Consider the following 15,743-nt stretch of genomic DNA (forward strand, 5'->3'; position numbering starts at 1 on the left):
TTTTTAGTTTAAAATAAGTATACTAATAGCACACTTGAATAAACTTCTTTTTCGTAAGGGTATCCTTGTCACATGGATTATATTACCCTGCCATTGAAGTTTTACGACATCCATCGTTAGCCATACAATGTATTTATTTATTTTTCTCTTGGTTTAAATCTTTAAAAAAAATCAAATGATATTTTAACGTAAGTGGAAAAAAATCGGATTATATTAATAAATTGACGACAGGGCAGATTGAAGGTTTCTGAATGTGCGCGAAGCCGGAAGTTAGGTCATAATGACGTAGTTCGCAGATTCGTAGACGTTCAAGATGGCGGAGTATCTTGCGTCCATTTTTGGTACAGAAAAAGACAAGTAAGCTATATTGATTTATTTTGTTTCAGCAGTGCAGTATTAATTGATTTGTGATCTAATACACCTATATGAACTGTCTGCTGAGTGCTTGCATCCGGTCTGAACACAAAACAATGTTTTTGTGTGTGTGTGAGATATAAAGCTTCCGCAGTGGAATCGCGCTGGCGCCAATTTCATAAAGTGTTATTTATATGCATATTAGATGTACAGACAACATGAGTTGAATGGAATAATTGATTTATGTAGGGTTTCAAAGGCAATATTGTGGCTTTGTCTTTCTATCGTTGTTACCGTTTTAAATGGTACAATCTGACACTGTCTAACGTTAACTTACTCATGTCATGTGTCACATTAATGTTGATACATGTCTCTGTCCTTTTTTGTATTTCTAGAGTCAATTGTTCATTTTATTTCAAAATTGGAGCTTGTCGTCATGGAGATCGGTGCTCTAGATTGCACAATAAACCAACTTTCAGTCAGGTATGTTTACACCTCAAACTTTTTACACCCGTATGGTTTATTTCCACCTCTGTAAAATGAGTTAAGTTATGTTTAAAGTGAAACAAGACTTTATTTGTTTCCGATGTAGAATGTTAGTGTGTGATAAATGTATAATTGAACTTATGTGTTACATTTACATTACAATAAATATGTAATTGCATGAAAATTATTCTCTCAGGGCCATTTCTAAGCACAGGCGAACTAGGCGATTACCATTGGGCCACCAGCTTGAGCGCCTCAACCACTTTAATTTTAGCAAAATATTCACCATGTGTTAAGTAGATTTAAGCAGCTTAATATTCACTTAAAAAAGAAATTACCAGGGTTCCTACGGGGTTTGGAAAAGTATGGAATTTGATTTTAGTATTTTCTAGGTCTGGAAAAGTATGGAAAAAAGAAAGCAGAGTATGGGAAAATATTTGCATTTCCAGACTATTGCCCCTGTTTAGTTTTCTATAATAGAAAATCTAATGAATAAAAAAAAAAAAAATGCTGTGCATTCACAAGTTCACACATACATGAAATCAGATATAGTAATTTATCCCCCTTTTGACTGGGATAGAAAACCAGCCAAGAGTGAGATGATAGGGTGGAGGAGGGATGCTGTGAAACTGTCATGATGGGACTCAGGTGATACCAGCTTAAATCCACTTTTTGGGGTAAAAATACTGACATGCCTAAGACTTTTGCACCGTAGTGTATATAATAAACTTTTATGTGCCCTCGAGAAACTATTCACATGTGCAAAGGAATTGTTTTGCATGCTTGCGCATTACAATTTCTAATTTTATATATAACCTATGTCTACTGACACTACAGCAGAATATATAAATAACTGGCTTAAAACCATTTTTTGTTCGCGGGCGGACAGCGTAGAACATAGGTGGGCATTAGGCAAATATGTTACCCAGCCTGATCTCATGAAAGTGCGTCTCTATAGCACATATTGTGTTTATCGTGCAATTTATAAGCAAAAATGAGTTTTTATGTAAATGGTAGGCCTATAGGCCTACACACTTTTCGCGTGCATATGATACACACTTTATTGCATGTAATACACACGCACCCCACACTACTAATCCTAACCAGACGTATAATAGGCTACACACGCACCCCACACCACTACTAAACCTACTCATGAGTATCCTCTGCACGTAAAATCATTTATAAATAAATCATAAAACTCATTCTCGCGTATAAATTGCATGATAAACACAATAGGTGCTAGGGACGCATTTAGTGTGACCGGGTTGGTTACCCAGTGACCTGTAGCCATCACGGAAGTGGGATTCAAATTCCTGAAGACTCGTTTTAGGTGGTTCAAAGTCGATTCTTTCTTTTGAGAAACAATAACTTAATTTATTGCGTGCTTTTTCATTTTTTATACCTTTGCAGAGAGCTGCATTACACATTGCATGAAAGGGAATATTTGAAAAAGCATAATAGGGGCACTTTGAATATGGTCTGAAAATCTACAGAGAAGATTTGAAATTTGAGTCTGGAAAAGAATGGAATTTTGAAATGGAAAATGTGTAGGAACCCTGAATTACTTTCGTTCGTCTTCGGAACACAAATGAAGATATTTTTTATCAAATCTGAGAGCTTTCTCTCCCTCCATTGACAGCTACGCGAGTGTTGATGCTTCAAAAAGATCATAAAGATATAGGCTAATTAGCGATTAAGTCCAAAATTACTGAAGAGACTCGATCACATTATATGATGAAGAGATTTATTTTAGTCTTTTATTCACATATAAACATTGATCAGCAAACATAAACAGAAGCTCAACCGAACCTTCTTGATGCGCAAGAACAAATATCTTGAGAAAGGTCAAATGTGCTGAACACACGAATGAACTTCATTGGTTTTAGCATGTCAAGTGAACATGCTTGAGCAGTAACTGATGTGTGAGTTGATGAATGTTTAAAGGTGGGGTATGTGATTTGCAAAACGGCCAATAGATTTTGAAAATACACAACTCAATGGTCCCACCTTCTTTCCTTTGACTCCACCCATTCAAAGAACATGGACCAATCAATGGTACGACCGATTGATTGACACACTTACTGTCCAATGATTCTAGGTGGTCTTGGAAATGATTGGCTGGTGTTTTTTGAGTCCTGCCTGCTCCACAGATGATTAAATTGCTTAATTTTTATTTCAGTGCTTCTAACTCAGTGGCTGTAAGTGAGTTAGGAATAGGATTTTAAGTGATTTTGAAAAAATGGCCAAAAAAGAGAATTACATACCCCACCTTTAACTATATGTGAATAAAAGCTTAAAGGATAATTCCGGTATTTAACACCTTGAGTCTATATTGTAGTTTGTTTTGGATGAACAAGAGTGGTGGACAACATTTTTTTGACAATGGTTCCTCTCTCGAGTTTTTGACTATAATAGAATTGGCCATGGACCCATTTAACATTGGAGTCAATGGCCATGTCCGAAAATGTCATTAAAACAGCCAATAATGTTCGTTTACAAAACTGTTAAACTCACCGAGTGGTTAGTGGTGTTCGTTGATGATTGTAAACAATATATCGTCGCAATATATGATTCCAATCCGTTTATTTTGCTATAGTGGAACTATTTTTTCAACAATGGGATTTTACAAAATGACGAATAAAACACGACAGAAACTGTATTTCGCAACACTTTTTGGTTCGGGAACATCAACTAACATCACTAATCACTCGGTGAGTTTAACAGTTTTGAAAAATAATGTTAAAGGTTGTTTTAATTACATTTTCGGACATGCCCATTGACTCCAATGTTAAATGGGTCCATGGCCAATTCTTTTATAGTCAAAAACTCGAGAGAGGAACCATTGTCAAAAAAATGTTGTCCACCACTCTTGTTCATCCAAAACAAACTACAATATATACTCGAGGTGTTAAATACCGGAATTATCCTTTAAATTCAATCTGTTCATCGTATAAAGTGATCATGTATCTTCAGAATTTGTTTTACTAAACAACTCGCATGGATTAGTTTTACCTTCTCTTTATGAACTTTTTAAAATGTTAAAGGGTCAGTTGCATAGCTGTTTAAGGATGGATAGAAAGCTCTCAGATTTCATCAAAAACATCATCATTTGTGTTCCGAAGATGAACAAAAGTCTCACGAGTTTGGAATGACATGATGGTGAGTAACTAATGACAGAATTGTCATTTTTGGGTGACCTATCCTTTTAAAGGCCGTCTTGCAGGTTAAATTTTTCAACGAATTTGTGCAATTTGCTTGTTGGTAATGAACATTTAAACTGTTATCCATTGTATTTTATGTTGTTGGGTATCACAAAACGGAATATAATACGAAAAAGTAGGTACAATCTTACAGCGCCAACGATTCTCCTTTCCGCCACAATGCATTGCATGATGTCACCTTGGGGAGAGAGTTTACCAAAGCCCGCCTGGAGAGCGTTGAGAGCGACTAGAGAGACGAGTAGTAGACGAGAGTATTCAGATAGCGCAGATTATAGAACATGATCATTGTCTATACAACACATCTATAGTCACCTACAACTGTTTAAGTTGGTTCATAAGACTTCATGAAAAAAGTAAACGAACAATTAACATAGGCTACTCGTGCGTGCTGGCTTGAAGGGGACCATGATCCTGCCTGAGATGTGTGTATGCTATCTTCAGCACAAACGGGTTCAGGGAGCATGCAATCAGCATTCAGTCACATCGGGTCGCGGGATGAGCTCCTCGACCAGCGACCCAAAGCACTGACTGCCCTACAGCACAAGCTTTCCAACGCAGTTTCCACGGGACGGCACCGCCCGCACAAGCACCTGCCAAACACCGCGACAGACACGCGGCGGCTACGTTTGCAACAACATTTTCACCGGAGGAAGAGAAACGCTTAGAAACGGCCATATAGCTAGCACGATGCCTTCTATTTCTAGATGAAAAAGAGAAAGTTTACAAGTACTATGACAAAGTTTACCGGTAACGTTACTTATCTGAACTAACGTCATGATCACCGCCACTATAAAGCAAACGTTTATTTTTCACTCGTGCTATTCAATGACAGTAAAAAAAAAATATGTCGTTATCTCATTGATGCGTTGCTAAATGATAGCAACTCACCAGGACACTTCACCAACTACTATAGACTCATTCTCCTCGGACCATGCATTTCATCGGCTTTGACGGCCATCAGGCTACCTTTCCTCCACTTCTCCCCAATGTGACGTCATCACCGAATTGCGTGAAAAAAACCGTTAATACCAAAAACGTAAAAAACTTGTATTTAAGACCATTTTTGAGACATTTTAAAAATGATATACATATCTTGAGTGATTTATGTACCCATTAATCGACAGTGGTGGTTAACCTGCAACATGGCCTTTAACTTAGAATGTCAAGTAATATTACAAAACAATAATGTAATATATGCTTGGGCTAATTTAAATGTTATTATATAACATGTTTACCTTTCATAAAAAAAAATAGGCTACTATTGCATTATTGAAAGTGAAAAAACCAATGGGGATCTTGCCTAGTGTGAAAATGGTAAGAAACGGCCTTGCTCACACTGTCATTTCTTGGTACACTTTCGTCGCAAATTTCAGTTTAACTGAAAGTAGCCCTGTATTTGCATTTTCACTTTTACATGCATGTTGTTTTTGATATTTGATATAGTGTTGCATTGTAATGTAACTTACATGTAATCAATATTACTTTGAAGACTGTTTTTTTTAGTCACGTAACACATTCATGACATTTGGTGTACAGGGTCATTTGTAGTGACCCCATAATTCATTCATAGTTTCAGTAGCATTTAGGACTGTTTTGTCTTAAAGCTCCTGAGATCTGATCTATGACTGCTGGGAAATCCATTTTTACCAGGCTTTTTTTGCCACAACAATTCCTCTCCAATTCGCTGGTTGTAGTCAGCAGGATGTTTTCTGGGGTTTTTTTTGTGTTGAGTTAAATATTGGCCCTTCGAAATTTTGGTCTATTGGATGCACAAAGAAAACTGCCTCAGCCGTTTGCATTTGCAGCTCTCTTTTAAATAGCCAATTGGGCAATATTTATATACATATTTTAATTTCTCCTTTTGCAGACCATCTTGATTCAAAACATCTACCGTAACCCCCAAAACAGTGCACAGACGGCCGACGCCTCTCGTTGTAAGTCCCGCTCTTCCATGAGATAATGCTAGCTTATGTTATGGGGTAAGCAAGAAATCCCCATTTTAATCAGATCATTGAGCTAAAACTCTAGCAGAGGCAGCATCAGCACTGATGCTCTGGACCACTACTGCACATTAGTACATTACACGCATAAGTAATCGAAAGTAAACTTGTCGAAAACGTCAGTGCTATTTCTATCAAACAGTAAATGTGTTTTGGATTTGCTGTTTTGTAAAAAGTCCCTTCATTTTTGATGCACCTTTTCCACCGACTTGATTCCTGGCCTGACATGATTCCCATTCTTGAACCGTTTTCCATGTTTTTCCACCAAAGAAAAAGCAGTTCTGGTTTGGAAAAACTGATACTGCACCATCCTTTGTTTAAAGCATCACTAAATATTTTTTTTTACCTTAAAATAATGTCTCCAAAACCGTATCAGTGTTTCATCAGGTCGTAACAGGGTGAAAGGCACTTATGCCTTCGCTTTGCTTTGCCTATATCTGCTATAACCACACTATGTAAGTTTGCCAGACTGGGTCACATTTCTGTAGTTCTAATGAGACAAAAGAAAACTACAAATTTGACTTGCTTTACATCAAGCGTTACAATAGTCATTAAGTTTTTCTTCGTTTCTGATGTCTCAATACATCATACTTTCATGAAATCATGCAACATACTCTACCTTGCCTCTGGACATCGTTCATTCCAAAGATGGTGCTGGATAAACAGCGTGCGTGCGACGGTAGGCTGCGGTAGGTTAAATTATTTACGACAGCGGTAATGGACAATTCAGCTTCCAACCTGTAGGGTGACCGCAGAGGAAAAGTTATTTAGTGTAGCTTTAAAGATTTCTTATCTGGAACCAGGGGTCTCATTAGTAAAGATGCGCGTACAGTGATTCTATATGTGAATGTACAACAATTCCCTAAACAATCCAACGAACAATTTATTTCACAAATATCCTTATATTGTTCAGAAGTATGGCACTTATCATCATGGGCAAGCATATAGGATACAGTATTTCCCATTACCTAGACTGTGGCAGCCCTGCCATAGTCTAATCTGTCTAATCCAAACTATTAGTTGTAGTATTATTATTATCATTATTATATTCAAATTGTAAAAACACTAGTGTAAATGTATTAATGTGGACTGAGACACTATCACAACTAAAGAGAGGTTTGAGTCCTGGTACAAATCAATCAAAATACGATTTACTCTGTTAAATTTTGTCATTGAAAATGGGTTGGAGCTCTTAATATTGCTCTCAAAAAGTGCACCAGATAGATGCATTTAACTTTAAATGTACAATATTTTATTTCGGTGGACCCCTATAGAGACCATAATATCAAGTATTTGTTTTTATTAATGAATTAATTTGATTGACGCAATTCATTACCAAGCGGCTGCTCATTTACTCATTATACTTATATTAATGCATATTGTGATACACTTGCATAAAATGTAAATGTCTGGGGGAAAAAGAAGACCAGACATATGGATCTTTTTTTTTTTTACGTGACGACACGAAAGAGAGCGCAGTCCGGTGGTCTATGCGCACACAGAAAGCCGCCTTTCAGACGTCAGCGTACAAGCTCTTTTTCTCGTCTTTCTGCTCTTGAACAAACAAATACACACAAAATTGTATTCATGTAAACACAGTCGGTTATGTCTTAAGGGTAAATAAATCCTAAAACAACTTTTTGACATTTGGCTATAAAGTGTTTTAATTCTACAATATATGGTGTAAAAACGTCTGAGTGCTGCCCTCTTCAGGTTGAATGGTGGCTACTGCAGTTGAATTTTCCTATTGGATGTTGTGGTACTGCGTCTACAGAGAGATGTCTCAGGTGCACGCCCCCCTCCACTGGGCTCTGCCCACTTTTCCAGCATTTTTCAAATATTGCCAGTGGGTGGAGTCAGGCTCTGACCAGGGGTTGAGTTACCCTTTAAAGGAGCATTTCACCCATGGGAACATTAATCTTCATTGAAAGTGGGTCATATTTGTAGAAATGTAAAATAATTTTCGAATTTGGTGCCTTCTTGACCGAGAAAAAGACAAAGTAACTTTAGGGTGCGTTTGTATGAAAGACAACAACTCCCACAATGCACCACATTGCAAAGCTCCGCAAGCCACTCCCACTAATCCAGAATGGCGCGTATGAGGTATCCGCCTATCAGAGAAATCACTCTTCCGTCTACAAAGCTAGATAACCACCAGAGCTTGAAATTAATTTCACACAAACATTAAAGTTAGTTGGCGAACTCATTAGTGAATTACTCCTCGTTTGTATTTCTTTTGAAATGGTGAATTATTGCATGTTACCTGGATGTTCAGTCAGAACATGTGCGGAACTAGGATAGTTCACAACACAAACGTCCGTGTCCTCGTCTGATTCAGAGATTTCGTCCAGGAGAAATTGGCATCGTTGAAATTCTTTGCAGCAGACGGACTCTATCTATGTGTCCGTATGCGCACAGGCACCACCAGTCCGCCCCAGCTCGACCCAGTCCGGGCTTCTCGTCTGCGACTGGCACGTCTTCTGTTCCTCCATCAGCTTCAGCTGCTCTTCGCTGCTCACACTGAAATCCTTATTTCTCCCTTCTCAGGGGAAAATGAGGGAATAATGCATGACCATTAGGGCTGGGATAAACGATTATTTTTTAAACGATTAATCTAGCGATTATTTTTCCCGATGCATCGATTAATCTAACGATTATTTTCCCCAGTCCGATTCGATTTCGATTATCTGCCCATTAATTGACTATAATAGCAATTTATACATGTTGATTTACATGTCTGAATGAAAAAAAACATGAATTCCTTAACATTGCAATAGCCTATATGTTTATTGCTCTTAAAATTCCAAAATAAAACATTGTACAAGTGCATGCATTTCTTAGTCAGAGGTAGCATTCAATAAAACCTTGATTAAATATCAACAAGTAGGCTAATCAAATCCTATGTGCGTAATATAAAGATTTCAGATTAATATATTCGTTTTCCTTAAAATTTGAATTAACAGAACAACTTAAACACTTTGCAGTTTGAATGATGTCCTGTAAACAAAATGACGGAGTATGTTTTTGTTTCCACTGTTCGATCGCGCCTCACACTCACACACACACACACACATAATTAAACACTCTGCGACTTTGCGATCGCGCCTCTCTCTCTCTCTCACACACACACACACACATAATCAAACACTCTGCGACTTTTCGATCGCGCCTCTCTCTCTCTCACACACACACGCGTACACAAATATAATCAAACACTCTGCGACTTTGCGATCGCGCCTCTCTCTCTCACACACACACACACACACACACACACAGACACACACACATAATCAAACACTCTCAGACTTTTCGATCGCGCCCGCGCCTCTCTCTCTGCCGTGGTGCTAGAATGGAAGGCCATCTCCATTTTGCAAAGACGACATATCAGGGAATTGTTTCCTTTTTAATTAAAGAATTCCCACACTTTAGAGGAACGAGTGCGTGCCGCCTTGCACTTCTGAAAGTCTGAGGAGCGAGTGGTGTTGCTACTACTCTCCGACGCCGCCATTTTTGTTTTGGGTCTGACGAATCGACGTGCATATTTTGCGTCGACGTATTTTTTGCGTCGACGTCATCGATGACGTCGACGCGTTGTCCCAGCCCTAATGACCATTCAAAAATATGACTGGGTTTCTAGCGATACAAAGCTTAATGCAAATGGGTGAAGTGTCCCTTTAAGTGTATTTAAGCCTTAAAGTGACAGCAGCCTAATAACCTGTTGTCCGTCATTAATGTTAATAACTACAAAAGAAAAAGAGAAAATAACTCAATGTTCTTGACTGAATAACTTTGAAATCTTTAATAAGGATTAATTAAGGTTGTTAAAATGCATAGGCCTATATCATTCATTGAAAAGAAGACCATGTTTTTGTTTCTTAATGAGAAGTGCTTTTATTTAATTAAAGACATGTTATATGTCAGCAGTTAAATCTGTTTCTGTATTGCATGGTCAAGCCTTAATATCATTCATATTACCAGGTTAATAATGTTTTCTCCAGGAGTATATTATGAGTTTGGATATATTAGAGAAATTATTAATTTAGGCATTATAATTTAACTAAACCCGTTAGATTTGAGTAGATTTACTGTAGATTTAGTCGACTAAAATCTTAAGATTAGTTGACTAAAACAAACAATTCAGATTATTAAAATATGACTAAAACTAAATGTCATTTTAGTCAGAAGACTATAACTTTGCTGTCAAAATTAACACTGCTCTACTTCCAATATGTTGTTCTACAGAGATGCAAGAGAAATTTTGTAAGCTTCAACCATAGAAAAAGAGTAGGAGTTATGGACAGAATCCTGAATGCCCAGCCACATAAGACCCGTTATGGCACATTTGATTTTTGTGACAGGCTCCCAGATTGCCTGAAAACCAGCAACATATTGATGGAAAATGGGTATAAGTGTTGCTGGGTTTGTTTTGATAATTACATGGCAGAGCTGATTTTTTAATTTAATGTCAAGGTAAGTATAAGTGCAGTGTAGACTACTCAGTGCCATTCATCTTTATTTCCCTCCAGTAAAGGACTCAGTACTTAGAAAAAAGTAGATGTCATGTTTTTGTTTTGGACATAGCTCTGAAAATATTTAATGATCTGCATGGGTTTATTTAGAGCCCTTGTTTAAAATGTTTTAAATAAGCTGTACATATTTACATTATTGTTTACAGAAGATGGTATTCTGCTTCAACAAGGGCTTGAGACCTTTACGTACAGGTTCTCTTGTTATTTTGGATGGATCTCTGACCTGTCCTGCTGACCCCACTCTTCCCACTTCACTTGTTTTCATTAATTGCCTAATTTTTAATGTTGATATCCCATGTGGTCTATAGATCGGGATGCTAAACAGTCTTAGAGTTTATTTTTCAAAAATGCACATTTTGTATTTCAGACTATTGTCCTCATGAACATATACCGTAACCCTCAAAACTCTGCCCAGTCTGCTGATGGTTTACACTGTAAGTTGACCCCCCCACTCACTTGAACATCTCTTTACCACTGGCACATTTCAACCGCATCCATACGTGTTCAATTATTTAATCTCTTTTCAGAAACTATTTTTGGAAAATACACTTTTCACAAATACTTCTAAAATCCTTTAGTAGTTGTACCATGGCCATATGTTTAGAGGTATAATGATGGTGTATTTATTCCAGGATTTAGATTTTGCAGACACGTTATATCCCCAAGTATGCATCACACTTAAAAACATTTGCTTGGTAATTGTATGAGTAATGTATAACAGTGAGACCTATAATGAGATGTAAAGTTGTTTATCAAGGGAACAGGCCTGGCTTTGACCTGTATTATTATTATTGAATAAATACTAAGGCTTACTGTGCCTGACATAGATTTGCTTGCTCTCTGAATTCTCAGTTCAAAATGTTAATAAAAAAAATGTCATAGTAAATTCAATATCAAGTCTGATGATCAACAGATCATGTATTATGTCATTTGTTGGTTTGTTTTCTTAACACTATCCAGTTTTATTGTGGCGGCCCAGTTAATCTAGTATTGTATTACTTACCGTACTTATTTGCATGCAATGGTGGCTATATATAAAAATATCTTGCTCTCTGATACAATTTGCTGTGTTCTAATTGTATTACAAAAATTGTTGCTAGGTGCTGTTAGTGATGTGGAAATGCAGGAGCATTATGACGAGTTTTTTGAGGTGAGTTTTCATCATGGATGAGCTTTTTGGCTTCATTAGACCGGTGGACCTGATTTTAAAATGACTTGATGTTCCAAGGGTCAAAATCCCACACATGAGTAAACAACACAGTTGCTATGAATGTGCACATCTAACATCTACTTAATGTGATGTCCCGACAAGGCTAATATTTACACTTTAAAAGCCATTAAAAGCCATGCTGGTTGGGTGATGGAGAAATCCTGGCAACCCAAGGTTTTTAGTTGTGGAGGTCTGAGTGGCACATTTTACAGTAGCTCTTCTTCAGTTTATCAGTTTATTTTTTCATAATCATATGTTTACATAATTTTTATTTAGTGATATCGACATTTTTATGTTGTGCTTATAATACATCATAGTACTTATTACTAATAAGAATCAGTTGTTACATTAAAGTGAGATTCACCCAAAAATAAATTGTAATCACATTTACTCTCACTCTTGTCAATCCAAAACTGAAAAAAAAAAGGATTTTATTTATTCTGTGGAACAAAAAAAAGTAGACAATTTGAAGAATGTTAGATATTTTTTCCAAAATATCTTCTTTTGTGTTAGAAAGAAAGTAATTAATTTAGGTTTAAACAATATGAGAGAGAGTAAATGATGGCTGAATTTCTTTTTTGGATGAACTATCCCTTGAGGTAGTTACTCCTACATTTTGTAATGGTGATTGTTTATGATTTCAACAGGAAGTCTTTACAGAAATGGAGGAGAAATACGGAGAGGTCGAGGAGATGAATGTGTGTGATAACCTTGGTGATCATTTGGTTGGAAATGTTTATGTGAAGGTAGACTTGCAATTGTTTATTTATGTTTTTTTGTGACATTTTCTTGATTAAAAGACCACTATAGAATATTTAATTTCAGTATTTCAAACAATGGAACTGTAACTGCCTGCGTTCAAATTAGACTAGGAAAGGTTTAACCTTTTCTTTTTTTATTGTCTTAACAGTTTCGGCGGGAAGAGGATGCTGAAAAGGCTGTATTGGACTTGAATAATCGCTGGTTTAATGGCCAGCCGATACATTCAGAACTTTCCCCAGTTACAGACTTCAGAGAAGCCTGCTGCAGACAATATGAAATGGGGTCAGTGTCTAACGGAGGGGGTCTTTCTTTATTGAATAATTAATAAATAAAGCATTTAGGGGAAAATGGAATTTCACAAAGCGATCAATTTAAACTGCAAATAATATATTTTAAAATATACACACATTCAGTCTTAATCATCTGCCCAATTTGGGTCACTGGATATCATATTACTTTTGGTTGGTTTAACATGCCTATCATAAAACAGTTGTAAAATATTAAGTGTTTAGCTGCTTATATTTTAGCGCACACTCTTTCACTTTTAAAACTGAAGCATTGCCTTTGATTTATGTTTAGCTTCTGTAAACGGGAACAATCTCTGCCTTTATGATTGGCCATCTCAATAATTTTGAGACTGATGAGCGCTGTTAGACTGCTGAGGCGGACTAGCCTAAAAATGTAAATTTAAAACATTTTGTCTAACTAACAAGCGAAGCGATGCATAGTGCAATGCAAGAGAGCAGCATTAAAAATATCAAAGAATGGGTGGTTGGGACAATTTAGTCTTGTCCACCTCATGGTTGACGTGGTCCTGTTTTCAGTCTCTTACTTTGTTCCTATAGTGCAACTTCGGTCCTGGAGGGCCACTGTCCTCCAGTGTAAATGCGCCTCTGATCGGAATGTTATCCGATCAGAGTGTCCAGTTTCGGAGGTAGTCGAGGACGCATTGTGATTGGATCTCAGTGTAATGTAAACGCAATCCATCCATCGTGTCTGCATTCACAGGTGGACGTCATATAAATCCCCGCCCAGTCTCCCCACGCGGCTGTCAGAAAATAATGGCCAGACGCAGTTTAGACAATAAATTAAACTTATTTGAACCTTACAATAAACGTCAATATTTAAAACAGTTTATTTAGACTTACATGATACGGTGTGTCATTTTTCATTTTAATTGTGCAACATTATCTGAACGAAGCGATCGCCTGTACAATCACAGCTGTGAGGCATGAGATCTTAATGAAGAGCGTGCGCTGCTTTGCCAGAGGAATACTAGGAATACACTTTTTTTTAAAATCTTTTTATGTTTTAAATGTTGAATGTTTTTATTGTTTCAGAATGTTTATTGCATGCTATAACCTTAAACCCCGATGATCGATGATGTGACTTGTTTAACATGATATTTTTGTATGATCAACTCTGGAAATATTCTTTCATTCAAAAAACTTAATTTGATTTAAGGATGGAGATTGCACAGGAAAGTAAAGTGAGTGAAAGCAATTGGGACATTGCTTAATTTGTATAATCTTTACTCTTATTGGTGTCGTGCTACTAGCCTGACTACGTCAGACTTTGTACTTCCGCTCAATTTCATTTCGCTTCTGTACTTAGTCGGAGACATCGACATGTCTCTCAGTTTTCCTCCGGCCTGAAAACAGCCGGCCAATCAACGAACAGAGGGCGGGCTGAGAGCCGTGACGTAGACGCTAAGCGCCGAGTTTGAGATTGGGGAAATCGAAAACGACCGTATGTTCACTCCGGTATTTCTCTCGATGGTTTCGTTTTCACATTATTTATAATGTTTACAGTGGCAGTTCGATGCTGCTGAGCTGGCGCATAACACACGTCATAACCAAACGTTATGTGATTGGCTTACGGGTAACCAATGATTTTATACTTCAGACGAGCGCCCCCCGCGATGATGAAAACACTTTTCAATGATGCCATGCCAGACTCTGTCTATGAAGCAAAGCAAAGTAGCAGAGTTTGGTATTACCAGGCTATCGTGCTACAGACCTAATTTAAATATTATGCAGGAAACCGAAATCCGATCGGTTATCCAGATAAGCCCTCCAGGACCGGAGTTGCCCATCCCTTCTATAGTGGATACCTTAGTGATGTAACTCTAATACAAATGTAAAACTAGTTTTGACATGAATTCCTTGAAATAAATCAACTTGGTTTTATGCTCTATCTCGTCTCACCACAGGGAGTGCACTAGAGGTGGTTTCTGTAATTTCATGCACCTGAAACCCATTTCTCGAGAACTCAGGAGGGATCTTTATGGACGTCGTAGGAAAAGGTATTAAAAAGTTTCTTTATCAAAGGCAAGACTTGTCCCTTTAATTGGAGTTGGCAATTTCGTTGTAACGGAAATTAATTTCTTTCCATTAGACCTAGTTCTCAGTCGGGGTCTCGTGAAAAACGTTCTCGTTCAAGGGATCGTAGCCGTGGAGGTCGTGAACGGGAGAGGAGGAGATCAAGAGATCGGGAACGTTCTGGAAGATTTTGAGCCATGACACAGTTTTGATGCCTTTGTTTTATTGCTTGGTGTTTTATTGGAATCAATGATCAGCATTTGTTTGAAACATCAGATGTCATTTTGTCATGTGCTTAAAACCCTTTTGTTTGTCCCTTTGTGTTTCTTTACTACTTTTTTTTAAGTGTACAATTAAAAAGTTTCTCAATAAAAGTGCATTTTTATTAATTGTCCCGTTCAAAAGTTTACTGTTTATATGTTTGGGATTATTAAAAGCTTATTCATCATTAATCAGTTCTGCAGGCCTTCAATGAAGTGTTGTGGGTGTGAAGGGGGGTGTCACACTGAAGTTCATTATTCATTGGTTATGTACTTGTCCATAAAATGCAGTGGTATCAGTTTGGAGACAACAGTACTACATCAAGACCATGAATTATGTTTGCCTTTGTAGTAAGGTGTGTATACGTATTGTGTTATCTCAAAAATCATAAAACCTGCTGCCATGATTCTGTTTCATGGTGATTGTAGCTAGTATGCATATAATTTTAGCAAGAAGACACATCACAAGTTTTGTCTATCATGTTAGAGAAATGTAAGATGACTTACATTTCAAAGTTGTTGGCCATTTCAAATGTTTCTCTCAAGTTGTTTGTATAATATGTTGGACATCATGTCCCAGCTTCTGATAGGAGCGCA

General features: G+C 37.2%; 1 protein-coding gene across 3 annotated transcripts; it reads left to right on the top strand.

Annotated features, from left to right (window-relative positions):
- Positions 1-223: 223 nt before the first annotated feature.
- On the top strand, positions 224-15,702 carry LOC306999752 (splicing factor U2AF 35 kDa subunit-like). Of its 3 annotated transcripts, XM_079614699.1 has the most exons (9): positions 240-357; positions 750-837; positions 5,932-5,998; positions 10,961-11,027; positions 11,694-11,743; positions 12,451-12,549; positions 12,714-12,847; positions 14,778-14,870; positions 14,963-15,670. In XM_079614699.1, the coding sequence occupies exons 4-9, from the start codon at positions 10,973-10,975 to the stop codon at positions 15,078-15,080; spliced, it is 549 nt and encodes a 182-aa protein (XP_079470825.1). In that variant the 5' UTR covers positions 240-357; positions 750-837; positions 5,932-5,998; positions 10,961-10,972; the 3' UTR covers positions 15,081-15,670. The 3 variants fall into 3 exon arrangements, with proteins under 3 accessions (XP_079470824.1, XP_079470825.1, XP_079470826.1); XM_079614698.1 differs by lacking the exon at positions 5,932-5,998 and having other exon boundaries at positions 224-357; positions 14,963-15,702; XM_079614700.1 differs by lacking the exon at positions 10,961-11,027 and having other exon boundaries at positions 254-357.
- The last annotated feature ends 41 nt before the right edge of the window (positions 15,703-15,743 follow it).

The sequence above is a fragment of the Phoxinus phoxinus genome (assembly GCF_949152265.1).
Source record: "Phoxinus phoxinus genome assembly, chromosome: 6".
In the NCBI taxonomy this organism is placed as follows: domain Eukaryota; kingdom Metazoa; phylum Chordata; class Actinopteri; order Cypriniformes; family Leuciscidae; genus Phoxinus; species Phoxinus phoxinus.